This window comes from Dicentrarchus labrax, unplaced genomic scaffold (assembly GCF_905237075.1).
Source record: "Dicentrarchus labrax unplaced genomic scaffold, dlabrax2021, whole genome shotgun sequence".
NCBI lineage: Eukaryota > Metazoa > Chordata > Actinopteri > Moronidae > Dicentrarchus > Dicentrarchus labrax.
The window spans coordinates 6,269,843-6,286,644 of record NW_026136723.1 but is presented as its reverse complement, the minus strand read 5'-3'; the positions used below and the strand labels follow the sequence as shown (position 1 = coordinate 6,286,644).

The 16,802-nt window shown below is 39.5% G+C and overlaps 1 protein-coding gene across 10 annotated transcripts in view; it reads right to left on the bottom strand.

Moving 5' to 3' along the window:
- Nucleotides 1-626: 626 nt before the first annotated feature.
- The window catches only part of thrb (thyroid hormone receptor beta), a 125,903-nt gene continuing 109,727 nt past the window's right edge, over nucleotides 627-16,802 (bottom strand). For 8 of the 10 annotated variants that reach the window (XM_051390860.1, XM_051390856.1, XM_051390859.1 and 5 more), the window contains 7 exons: nucleotides 15,964-16,064; nucleotides 15,524-15,671; nucleotides 14,964-15,169; nucleotides 13,805-13,891; nucleotides 13,375-13,521; nucleotides 12,083-12,341; nucleotides 627-9,272 (listed from right to left, as the gene is read on the bottom strand). In XM_051390860.1, the coding sequence (XP_051246820.1) occupies nucleotides 9,031-9,272; nucleotides 12,083-12,341; nucleotides 13,375-13,521; nucleotides 13,805-13,891; nucleotides 14,964-15,169; nucleotides 15,524-15,671; nucleotides 15,964-16,064 (1,190 nt within the window). In that variant the 3' untranslated portion in view covers nucleotides 627-9,030. The remainder of the gene's footprint in view (nucleotides 9,273-12,082; nucleotides 12,342-13,374; nucleotides 13,522-13,804; nucleotides 13,892-14,963; nucleotides 15,170-15,523; nucleotides 15,672-15,963; nucleotides 16,065-16,802) is intronic. The other 2 variants (XM_051390862.1, XM_051390854.1) reach the window with 1 other exon arrangement.

The following is a 16,802-nucleotide window of genomic DNA, read 5'->3' as shown; positions in this document are numbered from 1 at the left end:
ACCTGCACTCACCTGATTGGTCACTGAGTGAAGTGATTGTCAAACTTGCACGACGCAGACCCCTCCCGCCATTGAAAAGTAGCCTTTGGGTTGATCTCATTTGAATTAGTAGAGCCTCTAATTCCTTCTCTCTGAAGGGTCCTAGGGGTCTGTCGTGCCCACCAATATTCTCCACAATGCGACAGCATCCAAGAAACTCAATATTGATCATAATACAATATCTTTCATTCTGTTAATAAATCACTTAAACCTAACTTGTTGATGGTGTGTTTCTTGCTAGTGAAAACACATTTTGACAGTAAGCATTCGAAAACATCAGGACGAAACATTCCCATCCTGAGCCAAAAAGAAAGTCAAGCAGATGAATCATTTTCGAGGTACAGAAGACAATTAAGGCCCAAATAAATAAAGAAATGCATAAAAAAACTACAATAATAAGCAACTAAATTTACAATGTAATTATGGTTAAAAAAAAAAAAAAAAATATATAATATATATATATATATATATATATAATCTACTGTGTAGCAATTTTAAATTAATATCAGTCATACACAATTAAAAGACAAAGGTAAGGAAATTCACCGAATATTCAATTTCAACAAAAATAAAAGCACAAAAGCAAATTCTCTCAAAACCATCTTTATTCTCAAGAGCCAATTCACATTAGCTGCAATCATCGTCAGTCATGAACATCAATATCATTTCCTCCTGAGGTCCTCCATGCTCATGTCAGAGCACTGTCCAGAGCTGGACAATGTTTCCAGTACAATGCCGAGTGCAAGAAAGCACATTTGGAACAGAATTTCCTCATCTTCTGTTTTGCTGCCACAGATTCACTCCTACACCTACACACACTTTATCTCCCTTTCTCTCCGTGACGGTTTTCCAGTACGTGTTGAACAGATGAGTTGAACAAGAAGACACTCAAACACACAAGGAGAGAAGTCTGTGTTGACGGTGGACGATCTCTGATGCTGGTTACATTTGACCAAGAAGTTGTCCTTATATGTGTCTGTGTGTAGCTGTGCTGCTTTGTACTGACAGTGAAGTCCAGCTACAGTTCTAATAAAAATTTTTGAATCGTAAAACTAATGCACTAAGTGTTTTTTATAATTCATAACGTCTTGCTCGTAGTTCTTTTGCAGAGATGTGGAAATGGATTTGAGAGCAAGATACTGTTTTGTTTTTTTTTTCGCTATGCAAAACAATACCATGTTCATATTATGCTAACAACATCCGTAAAAAAAATCTGCAGTCTGAAAATATACATCCTTTTTACCTTTTTACTGTAAAATAGCTTTCTATGGTGCAACTCTTGTTATTGGTTTGTAACTGAGTAACCTTAAGAGTAACAACTCGTGGGAGAGATAACAGCGTACTGGCACCTCTTCAGGAACAGTAAACCTTTTTCTGAACCACCAGTCAGCATTGACTATGTTTACATGCACCGACAGCTCTGTGCATATGATAATTCAAGTAATTATGGTTATGGTGTGTGACGTGTAAAAATCCAACATATTCTTACAGCCATTAACGCCACTTTGTACACATCCTACAAAAAACTCACGCATTGTATCACAGACTACAAAAAGTTAAAGTTTGTTATGCTTCTCAAATGTGTACTTTGATGTAATTTGGTCAAACAGTACTACGAATACACGATAATTATTGAGGCAGATAAATTAAACTTCAGTGGGCATAAACTACCGGTTATGAAAACTTAAAATACGAAAATGTGAAATGGGTTATTGTATTGGTATCGGCCATGAGAAGCAGGTATTGGTTATTGTATCAACTGAAAAAAATCCATATCGTGCATCCCTAAAAAATGACTTTTTAAGTTTAAGTTAGTTTTCTGGGGTTAGAGCTGCACTAATTATTTATTTTATATGAACAATAAGTGAAATGACTACATGTAATGTCAAGGGGTTACTTTCAGTGATGAAGCATTTTAGCCTCTTTAACCTCATAAGCTGTGTTTCCATCCAAATGTATCGAAAAGTTTAACCAAGTTTTGAGTAATTTAGCAAAAGAAAATGCGAATGAATGCTTGTTTCCATCCATTACTGTTATGTGATTATTAAGAGTTGGTTCACGAAATAAACTAAATTATCCAGTCGCAAGAGAAGAAGGCGCAACAAGATGGCATAATTTAAAGAGTGCCAGGCGAATCTAAAACGGTGAAAAACAATGCAGAAAAGAGGATCGAACACCATACTTCTACTATGGAAAAACATTGATGGAAACACGGCTAGTGCTTTAAAGTGGTTTTATGGTCCACAACTTCACGGTTTTGCGTCTACCTCCCTCCCACCAAATGGCAGACGGACAGCTGCTAGCTGGTAAACATCATGAAGTAAGTACAGTAGCAGCTAAGCCAGATATTTTTCTCAGATATTTTTGGAGACCAAAAAAGAGACTGGACAAGAGTTAATATTAGACTTACATTCATCAGGTCGCCACAAACACAACTCCAAAATCATGCTAGCTCCACGTCTGCAGGTGTGTAAATAGGCAATATAGCATGCTAACAGTTAGTTAGTGTGATTTTCAGCTTGTTATGAAGTTCTGCCATCAAGTAGTTCACTAAAACATATTAATGCAGCTTTACAGTGACTGTTAATAATTTTGGTTAATGGTGGGGTTAGGTTTTGGTCGCTTACTTTTCTATAAAACATCAACCCTAGTTGAGCTAACAATCCATTCCTTTTAATATCAAATTAAACTTCTAACTTCCAATGTGAATAAGCTGAAATGTCATGACTAGAGAACACTGCTGTAATGTCTATCTAGTTCATCTTTGAAACTCTATTTTTTGTTTTTCTATTGCACAAGATGTGGTAAAGGATGTAGCCAGGCTATGAACATTAATATTACTCTGGCCTAAAAAGGTTTTAGAAAGCAATGCCCAAACATCTCGGTCAAGAACTTTAAAGTAGGACTTTTAATTAGCTTTTAAAGTTCATACTTTGAATTTGAGAAACCTGGGGCTGGCTGCACAAGCAGACTTTGGATATGATTTAGGTTTAACGAAAACTCACACTTTAGGCCGATGTCAAAGTTGTTCAGTTTCAGGAAACCATCTTTAAAAATCCGTTCAGATTTTCTCGAAGTCTGTCTTAATTTTATACTCGCTGCCCATAAGCAGGAAGGGCGAGTTCTTGGTCCCACTAATAACTAACTTTGTCCCTGCAGCCTTAGTTCCTCACTGCAAGTTCACCGAAGGAAATGGATGAAAATAGTTCACAAACCTTGATTTGCAAAAGCTAAAGGAAAGAAGGAGCACTGGAAAGATGTCAAAGAAATTGTGCCAAATATACCTGCAGGTGGATTAACTTTCGAGGATAATACAGAGTTAATGTGATCAGCCGTGATATCGCTGTGATTATTCCCCCGAAAAGCTGATTGCTCTGATAGCCTGGACATAAAATGGCTAATAACTTTAGGCTTAGAAGTACTACAGTACTACTTTAATACCATCAAATGTTTAATGTGACAGTGGTCACCACAGAAAATTCTGTCTGCAGCTCCACAGAGATTTTTTTCTTTTTTAGCTCATTGCTTTAGTTTTGAGTAACTAAATGTATAGTTTCTCATTAAACCCCATTAGCTCTGTTTCCAAGCAGCTGTTTTTCAGCCAAGAAGCTCTGATAAACCCACTGTACACTATCTGTCAAACCCCAACGTCAAACAAAGTTAGCAACTAGCTGGCGAAGAAAGCCAAACATCAAGCAGACAAATTCAAGTTTGTGTGTTTGTGAGTGTGTTGTGGAGTTCTGCCCCTTATTGGTGGCAAAGAAAAAAATCAATTAATGCAGCTTTGAAATTATAATTTTTTTATTTTGTGCAAGTGTCTTTACTCTGATTGTGGCCCTTCATCTGTGCAGAAAGCCAGAAATACTTACAGAAACTAAAGGACTCGCAGAACCTTACTTGCATTTTGATCTAAGGAACATAGCTGCAACTGGCTTGTGGCCGCCACGTCACTTTTTCATCCTTTATGTCGGCTCTTCATATCATTGGGAATTCACCAAGCATTGGATTGTTCACTCATTAATAGGGAACATGTGCTGGGTTTATACTGTTTTCCTCTAGAAAGTCCCTGCTCCTGAGGTAGTATGTATTAAGGGTCCAGCAGCTATCAGGCTGGAGTTAAAGCACTGATCACAATGAGTGGTCAAACACAAGCCTCCAAACTGCTAAAGCACATGTACAACTTTCAATCAGACTGCAAGCAAGCAAGCAAGCCATAGTTGTTAGGATATAGTGAATGGGAATCGCAGAGCATTCTGACACTGCCATTTTTGGAGCATAACGTATTTAACTGCTAGGGGTGTGCATCTCTCCCTTTTAAGATAATCTGATACGTATCTAGATAGATGGCCTACGATACGATTCAGGGATGATGCATTTTAATAGGTAACAGTTCGGACCCATTCCATGCAATACATTGTGATCTAATACAGTTCTTAACATTTGTTTGTTGTAGATATTTATTTATTTATTTATTTATTTATTTATTTATTATGGCATGGGGAAAAAAGACAAATGTATCATGGCTAAGTTGTGGCTGGAAACGGTTTAATATCCGTGTCTTGCTCGTTGTTGCTTGCACTAGCTGTATTAGCATCCACAGACTCCTTGTTCCCTGCATAGTGTCACCATGCCGTCTCACCAGGTGAGTGTTAACATTTGGTGTGCTACCACTGGACTTCATTGCTGTTTGACAGATCTTACAAATGGCTAGACTTTTCTCGAAATGTCCTTCCCTCTAATAGAATCCAAATATCTTCCTAAACCTAAAGTTTAGGTTTTAGATTTGGCTGGTTTGTTGTGTAAAGTTACTTGATCAGTGAAACTATTCTTACATGAGCAACAAATGCAAACATTATCCCCCAAGCCATGAGCTTGCAAGCTAGATGTTGCTGGATAAAGTTTAAATTCCCTCCCCTGCTTAGTTATGTTGGGAAAGAATGAAAAGTCCATGATCAAAGTTTTTTTGTTTGTTTGGTCATGCGTTTGGCTGTTACAGGCCAGTATACAACAGCGTTACAGACCATGTTGAAACTGACATTTAGCCAAGTTACACCAAGTTTAACGAGTTGAGACTACCTAGCTATCTGGGTGCTAAAGCTTGGTATCCTCCAAAAATGGCTGACTTGCTCTTGACGACCTCACATTCCCAACTCCTATTGGAGAGTAGCATGGGAATTTCTTAAAATGTTGTCGACGTTTAGACATAGTTATGCAGCCGAATTCCTGAGACTAGTCGAAAAGTTTTAAAAAGAGGTAAGAGAGAGCAAGTTAACGAGAGATATTTGTTTCAATGCGTTTCTGTACTAAGGTTGAACAGTCATGCAGCAGTAAATTACACAACACAACCACATGCTGTCATCTCATTGCACTTTTTTCATGCTTTTTAGATCTAATTTGCTCATGCAATCTACTAGATGTAGTCTAATCGTCAGATGCAATAGAAACGGACACACAAACGCACCAAAGGGACTTTTAGGTCCTCATTTATTTAGTTCCTGAGTTTTGTTCTTGGGATTATTTGGTTTAAATGGGCCACCAGAGCAAAATTAAGAGCGACTCTACAGATCAGTCTGACATATGCATAGCTGTGCAACCAGCCCCTGGTTGTAATAACTTACCACATTTAACAATTTTTCACTTTTGTTCATCTTGTAACAGTGGCGAGTGACATTCACACATTATTGTTGGTCAAGCAGAAACAAAAGTGAGAACTAACTAATGGGAGATGATTTTGATCTTTATTGGAGGTTTTCTACCAGGACTACTCTCTTATTAATGACACCAAGCAGGCTCCTGCAAACAACTTAACATGGTGCTAACCTCAATAGGATTATGGACAACAGGGGTGCATGTAAACGTTGCCAATGTTACTTTTCCAATTGGCTCTGGCTCAGCACGGCCCATTTCACCGCCAACCGGGCCGCCTGAGCCTGGGTGCCTGTTCCCTCGCTCATCTCTCTCCCTCTGATTGTCTGTGCATTTATTTTGAGTCTGTACAGTTTGTGAGGTGTGTGTGTGAGGTCCGGGTCATTCAAACACTGCAGCAAGTCTATTGCTTTGATAAAAAGGCATCACTTCACAGAAAAGAGAAAAAAAAAAAAAACACAAGCTGCTTTGAGGAGTAGTGTGAAGCTTGAAAAAAGCGAGATATACAAAGCAAACGTTTGACACGTTGCAAACGACAATACCATAGAGAGGCTTTTAGAACAACAACAACAAAAAAAAAAGAACATACCGGCTAAAATAAAAGAAAGGAAAGAGCGCTACGTTTTTTCACAATCTCACCAGCTTTCTCAGTGTACCTCGCTGATGAGGAATCTTACTGTTTTTGGGCCAGCCAAAGTTCACTTGGCCTCCAAATCCCACTGGTTGGTCACAGTGGTGGGTCTGGCCCATATCTTATCTAGGCACATGCATAAATGTGCATGTGTACAGTATGTGTACAGTATGTGTACAGGGTACTGTATGTACTGTGTATGTGCATGTTTGTGTGTTAGTGAATATGCATGCCATCATAAGAAGGTGGTGGGCTGTTGTACATACAGATAATGTTCATTTCTGCATGTAAATAACAATACAGTTCAATCAGCCTCTTCCCCAACCCACCATAGCACCATGACGTTACTGTTATAACATACAGTCTCCCAGTTTTGGGGAGTTGTAAAAAAAACAACACACTGCTTGAAATCATTGCATGTGGGACTAGTGCGGCAACATGTCAGAGATGAAACATTTAAAACTCATAACGGTTGTATTGTAGAAGCTGCTAACGTGGACTAAAAGTCTGTGTGAGCGGCATGCACTAACTAGCATAACCAGTCAAGTCTCGGTATCGCTCTGAAAGCCCAGCAGGGGTTCGGTAAGGAGGGCATCATTCACTTGGTTTTGGCACAGCATGTGGCATTGTTACACAAAAAAACGAGTACTATATGATTGTCTTTTCCTGACATCAGTGTCATTATGTGCTTTAGTTAGTCCTGACCAGTCTCTGGAAATAATCAACACGCTCATTTTAATGCTACTGCTGCGTTCCTTTTGAATGTTGGAAGTATGAATGGCCGGCGGTTAGCTTGGAGTTACAAGCTTTGTGTGATTCCTGATTGTTGTTTTTTTGAAAGCAAGATTTTGTTCGCCCAAATAAATGTACGCAGCTATGACAGAGGATTAGGGCCATGGAAGAAGCTACATTTGTAGCCTAAAATACTGAACTGCCATTCCAAGTGCTGCGTTATAAAAAATGCACTTATTTAGGGCTGCAACTAACAATTATTTTCATTATCGAATAATCTGATGATTATTTTCTTGATTAATCCGTTTATAAAATGTCAGAAATGCTGAATAGAAATTACTAAAGGTGGTATTAGAAATCAATAAATGGTTTTATTTACAAATCTTCAGACATTTTTCCAAATACATGTCTTTTTCATTTACCTTTAAGCTCATCACTTAGTCTAAAATGTTGCCTTCACAATGTGTGTTAATTACGTTTTTTTATACGTTATTTTCATCCATCCGCTCCTCAATTCAGCATAGTTAATATTCGTGAAGTAATCCTTCAAAATTTAAGAATGGGTTTGCCTGATATTTCATATGCTTCTTTTATTTTCACAGCGTGACACATTTCGGACAGTTTGGATTGAGAGATATGCTATGGGAATTAAGTTGTGATTAAATTACCAGATTTTTGAATGGAGTTTGGTTTGATGTTCTAGAAAACATACAGTACAGATTTCTCTTGCATATTTCGGACTTGGTGAGTTCTGCCAAATGAATGTACAGAATGTCTGAGTGTATTTTTCAAAATATCATCCCCCTTTCTTTTTTTTTTACTTCTGCAATAGCCCTAATATGCTGTCGTACAGCCTATGTTGTCCATGATATTTAGCAATGTTTGCTAGGTAGTTAGCACATTAGCTGTCGGTGTACCTTCACATTTCAAAAATCCCATGCTTAGCTGTTCACCACAAAGGTAAGTATTGGGCAGAATTATGCTCATACTTTACTGAAAAATTTACTTGTGGGTTTTGAGGATTATAAGTTTAACAGTATTGCTGTGTAGTGTTAACAGTATACGCTGTCATGTAGATGTCATCGGTTTCCCAGAAAAGTTAATGTCACAAAATTTAGCCCAGGTTCTCAGAATTCTGCCGCTCTGTTGCAAAATTCAGATTTTTCCGACATCTATGGAACGCAGCATTGTGACTTAACATTATGATGGGTGGCTACTCAGAGACTTACAAAGGCCTGTGAGCTGTTGTCCATTAGAATGAGTGTTGCTGTTAATGGGTCAGGTCACAGTATGATGGTGAGGCACTGAACAGTTCAGACGCTCACCAAATGGATGACTACATGTACAGGTAATATCAACCAACAAAGGGGTCCAATAAAGTCCAGCGGGTGGGGTGGAAAGGCTAACGGATCGCTAACAATGTCTCGTTTTTGTGTAGCAGGTGAGCAGCCATTTTGAGTTTTTCAAAATATAGGAAGGAACAATTGCATGGTTTCTAATGAATGAACAAGTGTTGATAAAATCACCATTATGCCAACTGTACAATCATCAACACAAAAAAACTATAGTAAAATCCGAGGTGAGAGGTTATATCCACAACAATAACAACAACAGAACAAACCCAAAAAAAAGAACAAAATGCTATTCACATGTACCCGCACAGTAAGGAATGGTTCCATCCAAAACTAGACCAGAGAGCTACTCCTAAAATATGGAATGAAGTGACACTCAGTAGTGCTAATAGAAAGTTCATTGTGACGGGCCTTCTGCTGGTTCCACCCCTGAGACCACCAGGGTTCCCAGGCGCTGACGTATGCACACGCACACATATACACACGCATACACACGCACACACACACACAGATGCACACAGATGCACACACACACACACAGATGCACACACACACACACACACACACACACACACACACAGATGCACGCGCACACACACACGCACACGCACATACATTAAAATCCATTGGTCAGTCCTCGAAGACCTCCAGGAAGAGAGGAGGGAATAGCTCGGTGGGACACTCCACTTTCATGTGGAGGAATCGGCTGGCGTGGCAGGCGCCGATCATCCGCAGGTCCGTCACCTTCATTAGCAGCTTGGGCCAGAAATGCGCCACTTTGTGTTTACGGTAATTGATGTAATGTTCAAAGGCCAGCAGGAACTCCTCTTGGCAGCGTTCGATTCGCTCCACGCTACTCAGGCCCGACCGATCTGTTGACAAAGGGACATCAACCATGTTATTGGTTATTGGTGTGCTGCAGGAGCCTACAGTAGAAATGTGTACACTGTATGAGAGGAAACAACAGTGAGTGAAAAAAAATTGAGTTCAAAAATATAAATCATAAGTTCAATCATACATGTTAAGTTTGATAAACAACATTTTATTATCAATATTTGTATTGTCAATGCAATTTTACAGTCACTAGAAGCACACTCATGTCCATTTGTAAAAGTTTCTATGTGTTACCTGTGTTGTAACGTTAGCTAAGCTAGCGGCTCAGAGAGGCTAACTCTCCAGTGTCTGTGGTAGAGTCTCAGACTACGGCTACGTAGCAGGCCACAGTCTGCAGAGTGGAGATGTTGGTCTTATATAAGCAGTGGTTGGTTGGTGACGAAAGCTGCCAGCACATATGTCACCTGCCTCCACATCAGCTGATAGCAAAATGTATTTGCAATAGACTGGTTTCAACCAGTAGAGGGCCGTCACTATGCATTTTCATAGCAAAATATGTAGAATTCAAATACTTTACACTAAAATGTCCAGATTTGGACATGAATAAATCAACACTAGTAAATACCCATATACAGGGATTTTCAGCTTAAAAGTGCTGTAAGCCTCTGAAAAAAGGTTTGTTTCTTACTAAATGATGACAAAAAACTGGTTTGGCGTGAGATAGTGATTGATTCTAAACATTTGCGATGTAGCATCTCAGCGTTTTTTTTTCTACAAAAACTGTTTTATGTTGGTCAAGGGGTGCTTAAGCGGAAAACAGTTTGAGAACCACTGATCTAGTGCATCAACAAAGGCCCAGATGGTATCAGCACCACACTTTAAGACACATTTCTGTCCAGGTTCAGGGATAATTCTGGTTTCTAACAACTTGGATCTTATTAGACCATTATTCCCATCAATAATAATAACTTTGTATGAAACAAGTTAATTGGTTTGCGGGTTGCAACATGGATAACTATGGCAAGATACAAGCAGTCACAAAAAAGACAAGTAAAAAAAAAAAGGAAATAAGATAAAAATATTAAACGTATTGGACAGAGAAAAAGACTGACTTCCCGCTTTATGTACCCTACTTACTCTAGTTGTGAACACAGTTTTCCTGTGCCATGTGGGATTATCAACCACATTTCAAGTGCGCTCACTTTAAATTTGACCTCCAACTAAAGTGATTTGGATTAACTGGCTAGATGGTTTACAACCTGTCTGATCGTCTGACTCTGCTGCTGTAGTGATGTCTCTGTGATCCCCGACATCAGTGATTACTCTGAATTATAGGTGGTAGAAATGATGGCCACAGCTATAAAAAAAAAAAAAATAGGTCCAAATTGTAATAAATCTGAACAACCCTGACTTTTCCAGGTTATTCTGAGCCGGGCACTTTACAGAATTCTCACTTGTACTTCATATGAATGTAATAAATGTTTACAATCACTGGATTCTCTCACAGCAGCAGCAAGTCTCAATGTGCTCTTGTGTCAACTTTGGTACAACATTGCCCTGAAACCTACATTTAACTGTCTTTTAATATATAGACCCTCACAGGGACTGTATGCATTTATTTAGTTCTTCTTAAGCAATTAAAAAAATGTGTGGCATGATCTGATTTATGTTCTTAATTAGTTCACTAAATGGATTAGGAATAATTATGTACCTTTACCATGTAGTTTGATAACTAGAAAGATATATATCGTGGTTGACATGAATATGATGCCAGTTGTTAGGACTTGACAACTCTACCATTCAATAATCGGAATTTTAGCCTTAAATATGATTTTGTCAGGTGTTGGATTAATGAAGTTAACGCTACATTTTTAGTTTTGCTTTTAGATGGGTTTTTTTGAAAAATAATTGTATTGATCATGCTGTAACTACAAAACAAAACCAACGCGGAACCACTCTGATTGGTTGTTTTTATTGCAAATGCCATTAGGAGCACCAGGAGGAGCCAGAGGAACCTGATTCTCATGTATTATTGTCAGGATATAGTGAAACGTCACCAAATATGACCAAAACATTACCTACCGAAGCTTTAAATGTAACCTGTTTAAACCAACACAAAACTGATTATTACATAATTATTCAGACATTCAATGGTTTAATTTCAGAAGCTTCATTATTTATTGCAAATAGTTGTGATTCTTTAAACCTTTGCACAATATTCTGAATTGTCAATCCAAGAATATTGGTCTTGAAAATTGTATTGATTAAACACCAGTGGCTACTGTAAGTCTGACAGAGGACCAGACAGATGGGCAGGTTATCCCCATGTCACGTCTACATGTACAACACACAGCAGAACAGTATTGATCTTCAATGAGATGCAGAGCGTCACACAGAGAAAAGGTGCTGGAGCCAAAACCAAGCTAGCTGGACAAAGCTCCTCACAATGATTATGGCTATTCATTGATTGACCTGTAGTTTCTTATGGATTTCATGTCAGAAAAATACTGTACACACAATCTGTGCAGGAGACAAAGCATAAACAAAGAAATAACACTGCTTTTGAGACAGCAGGACAATTATGGTGCATTTGTGTTTGTTGTGTACAATTCCATAATAAACTATTACTTTACTCTCTAAAAATAATTTTTTACTGTTTCCCTAAAATCTTCCTGTCTGTTAGGAAGTTGTGTTTAAGTCAATGCTAGCGTTTAGTCAAATCCGTGTCCTCCTAGAATCTGGAAAGAAATTAAACAAAATTCGGAAAATGGCCGGCAGTAATGTAAGACCATGTTAAAAATAAGAGAAAAACCCTCTTGTGACGTGGGTCCAGACAGCAGGTGCTTACCGGATGAAAGCAGGATGACAGCCTGTAGCAGAGCCACCTCAGAGTCATCCAAGTTAAAGGAGGAAAGCGACACGCCGAGGTCAAAGATGGCATCCGAGACTACGCCCAAGCCTCCGTTCTTAAGCTGACCCCGCGTGACCGCCATCTCGCCGTTGAGCGTGAGGGTCTCACTCTCGGGATCATAGCGAACAGCAGCTCGCAGGGACATGATCTCCATGCAGCAGCCTTTCAACAGGATGATCTGGTCTTCACAAGGCAGCTGGTTAGAAGGAGAAAGAGATAAGCAGCGTTAGCAGAAGAATATGGTTAATGTAGCCATAGCATGCAGGCTCAAATACTGTTCCAATCAGGGAATGATAGAAGAAAAAAACATTTGAACATTTAAAATCTACTAAAATGTACATTTCTATTGTGAACTCTAGCATAGAGAAGCTATGCTGACTAACTTCTCAGGCAGCTAATTGAACAGTTGCATTAGCAATACATTACAGGAGTCCAAATGCTTTATTTGCTCAAGAGTTAGCTGACCTAATAATATGGTTAATTACTTATTATGAGTAAATTGGGAAATAACATTTCCAAAAATCGTACAGAAAGGAAAAATGTTTTTAGTCACTCTAGCATAAAGAAGCTGCTCCGTTCAACTGAGCTAACGGTTTCTTAGTTAGTCTGACAGCTAATACCATTAGCATTAGCAGTACATTAATGTGAGTGCAAATGTTTTAATGTGACACTAACAGTTAGCCGACCTAATAGTATGGTTATTATTAGCAAACTGTGGAATAAAACATTTCCAGCTAAACAAGCTGAAATGCTGCTAGTATTTAGTAAAATAATAAATATACCTGAATCAAGTAAAATCATTCAAATCAAGCTAATAAAGGAGCTGCAGCAGACACTGCTAACTTTTTGAGTTGAGAGTTGACTCTATTGCTGTGAAAATGAATATTTTCCCTAAAGTTGTTACTGGTAATTACATACTTCTTTAAAGGTTTAAATAATGAAATAAACAAACTTCTTAATAAATAAAGATTAGAGCAAAAATCAATATAGGGGCGCCCGGTTAGCTCAGTGGGTAGAGCTGGCGACCCATGTACCGAGGCTGAGTCCTTGCTGCAGCGGCCCAGGGTTTGAATCCGACCTGCGGCCCTTTGCTGCGTGTCATCCCCTCTCTCTGACCACCTTTCCTGTCTATCTTCAGCTGGCACTGCCACTACCAGATAAAGGCAATAAAAAGCCAAAATAATACTTAACAAAAAAAAACTATACATTTTTTTTCAGTATAAATTTACCTCACAAAACATAGGCAGTTTTTTGGCAAAGTCCACCACTCGGGTTATGGCAGGGGTGATTATTTTTGTAAACTGACTGAAGGCTTCTATATCCACTTTGTTTCCTTCAGGTGCATTGACCATGGACGCTTGACCAATATCCTCAGGCTGAAACGAGAAAGAAAGAAGGTGTCTGTACAGTCTCCGAGTTTGAACACAAAAATTAAACGTTCTATAGTTAAGAACTTAATATTTTGAAAAGGAGATGAGTGTATTATTCATGGTCGAATACAAAAATGGAGGAACTTGAAGGTTAAATGTGCTATGCAGGTATCTGACTGTAAATTAATATATTCATGACATAAAGTAACACAGATATTGATAATGGAACTACACAAGCTGAAAGGCAGTACATATGTTTTTAGAAAAGTTTCTATATGCTGTGTCTTACCTTAGTTTCCTTCACCCCCGCTGCACTCTGGTCAGAAGTATAGAATAAATTACATGTTATTTCATTAAGAAGCATAGCTTCCTCGACCTGTTGGATAATCAACAGGAATCGTGAAGTTTCAATGAAGAACCCGTGTCAAGGCAACTAAAAAGAAAACAAGTTAAAACTGAGGACAGATGAAAGAGTGTGCAGATAGAAAACAGGTGAGGACAGAAGATGGGTTTCTATGGTGAGATTCAGGCTCAGGACCATGACTTCAAACAGGTCCTCAGAAACACTCCGACGACTATCGACGACGCTGAAATGCGTATTCTAAATAACGGACCCTAAGGCCACGATCGGACACTTCAATCAATCAAAACTTCCAATTAGTTTTTATAAAATACCACAAGGTAACATGATGAAAGCACCTAAGAAGCACTATATTCGTGTTAAGTGATGCATGTAAACTGACTTTCCCCGAAAATTTAACAAATGTCACTTTCTCGCTCCTCTCAAAATGATGCTACTAATATGCTGCAAATTCACCAACAAATGAGAACTTTCAATAAAAAACTGTTCTCTACCTAACACCGGTTAAAACAACACAGCAAATCAGTTTTACGTGAGTGCATGAGTGTTTTCGATCGTGCCATAGAAACCCAAGATAAAGTCAACAGCTGAGACGGACTTTCAATCTGGACAGAGCAATTAGACTTTTCAGAAAAGAAAAAACAAAATTAGTCAAAAAAAGGGTGAGGTGTGAAATCAAAAGCTACAAACAGAAAGAGAGAAAAATGAAAGAGCACGAAAAAAAGCAAGTTATTAGTATTAGTGATTAGGATCATTGCTTGAGACACAGAAAAAGACAGGAATAAGATGTTCCATTATAAATTAGTGCTGCTGCGTTGAGGAACACACTTTTCTCCATCGTCCAGCTAATTCTCCCCACTCTACAAGGAGATACAAAAAAACACATGGACATATTAACACAGGGAACAGTGGAACAGTGGTTGTGGTGGAGGTAGAGGTAGAGGAGACAGGGGCACGATATGTAAGGGAGGGGAGGGGGGGTCTGTGAAGGGGTGGGCCGGGGGGGGGGGGTTGAGGTGGATGAGGCAGGGTAATCAATACAATGAAGGCTGTGGTGAGGTGGGAGGGAGGGAGGAGGATGTCTCACCAGGAATTTCCGCTTCTGCTTCCAGTGGTTGCCCTGGGCGTTCGTGGCCATATGGGCCTCGGTCACCATACGGATGAGGTCCCACTCCTCCTGGGTGGGCTCCAGTCGGTCCCACACTGTCTTCTGCAGTTCCTCCTTCCGACGGCGCTCCCGGTTCTCCTCAATTAGCTTCCGCTTGGCCAGCCTCTTGCTGTTGTCCAACACCACTGAGGGAAGGGAGGGGGGCGGGGGAAGAAAAAGGGAGACAATGAGAGTGGACAGGAACGAGGAGGAGGAGGAGGAGGAGGAGGGAAAGTGCTCGCTCTGGTTGCACACTTGCAACGCTCACCAGGTTGATACACTGAACACAAAGAAACCAGCAACCAAGTCAAGAAGCAGACACACAAAAGCTGAGTCTGACCTGTGGCCCTTTGCTGCATGTCATCCCCTTTCTCTCTACCCCCTTTTCCTGTCTATTTTCAAAGGGAAAAAGCCCCCCAAATTAAAAAGCAAAAAAAAAAAAAAAAAAAAAAAAAACAGCAGCAGAGGCTTGGATGAGCCTCTGGGCTTGCAATACTCACAGTCAGTTGCCATTCCCACCGCGATGCACTTCTTGAAGCGACATTCCTGGCACTGGTTCCTGGTCACTTTGTCTATGACGCATTTCCCCTCGTACTTACAAGCGTAGGTTGGGTTGAGGTTCTTCTGGATTGTCCGCCTGAAGAAACCCTGGAGAGCGGACGACAATGCGCTCAGAAATGCCTTGAGAAAATACACCGAATAGACCTCACAGCGGCCATTCTGACATGAAATAGCAGGGTAAAGTGTTACCAATGATACTAATTAAGGTTCTGTTCCAATTCAGGTCAAACAGAGTCAGGGTTGCTGCTGTTGGCTAACTGAAGGATCTTTCGCACTAAAGTAGTGTCATTGGTAATGCATGTGTTCACCCTACTATTCTGTGTCAAAGTGACTGATGTGAAAAAGGCCTATTAACTGCAGTAGGACTCCCTTGTTTTACCTTGCAACCTTCGCAGGTAATGCAGCGATAATGATAGCCTGTGGCTTTGTCCCCGCACACTACACATAGCTCATCCTTGTCCAGGTAACTTGGAATGTACCCTGGTGAGAAGAACAAATATTAGATTATTAGTAGATTTGATTGTTTTACATGTTTCCAGCTGGATTTTAGTTGATGTTGACCTAAAATGAACTGTTAAATTAAGAGTTGATTTTAATAATAATATAAAATTTTTGTATTTTTATGTTTTATTTAAAAAATGTATTAAGTTGTCTTTTTTCTTTTCATGTAGGAAAAAAATTAAATTGCATAAACAAGTGAAGCTCAAAGTGAGGATATTCAACACACATCACACATCTACTGTTCCATTTGTAGCATCTAGGTACGGCCTGGTGGTGGATTTAAAAGTAGGCTAATCAAAAATTAGGCTGCCTGCTAATATTTGATTAGCACCGACTTCCACAGACAGCACCGTTGTGTCTAGTCAACTCACTGACTTAACTCCTGGCCCAATTTTGGGCTTCGGCTTAATGAGTTCAGCGCTTTGACCTGTGGCAGACTCGAGGACTGGAGGTTAACAAACTGATCAATACCTTTTTTGGGGCTTGTTAAGAAAGCACTGATTCATCTTGCGTCAGCCTTCTGTTGCCTCACCATCAATCAATACGGAACCCCCGCCCGCCTCAGTCGAACACTGAGCATCAGATGCACCAAGTCTGCATGTCACTGCATGACGCCTTAAGTCTCGGATTTACGCTTATTGGACTTAATTCGAAAATCCCAGACATCATTGATTCATTGATCAAAGAGGAGTCGTCACCAACTCCCAAAAATTAAAA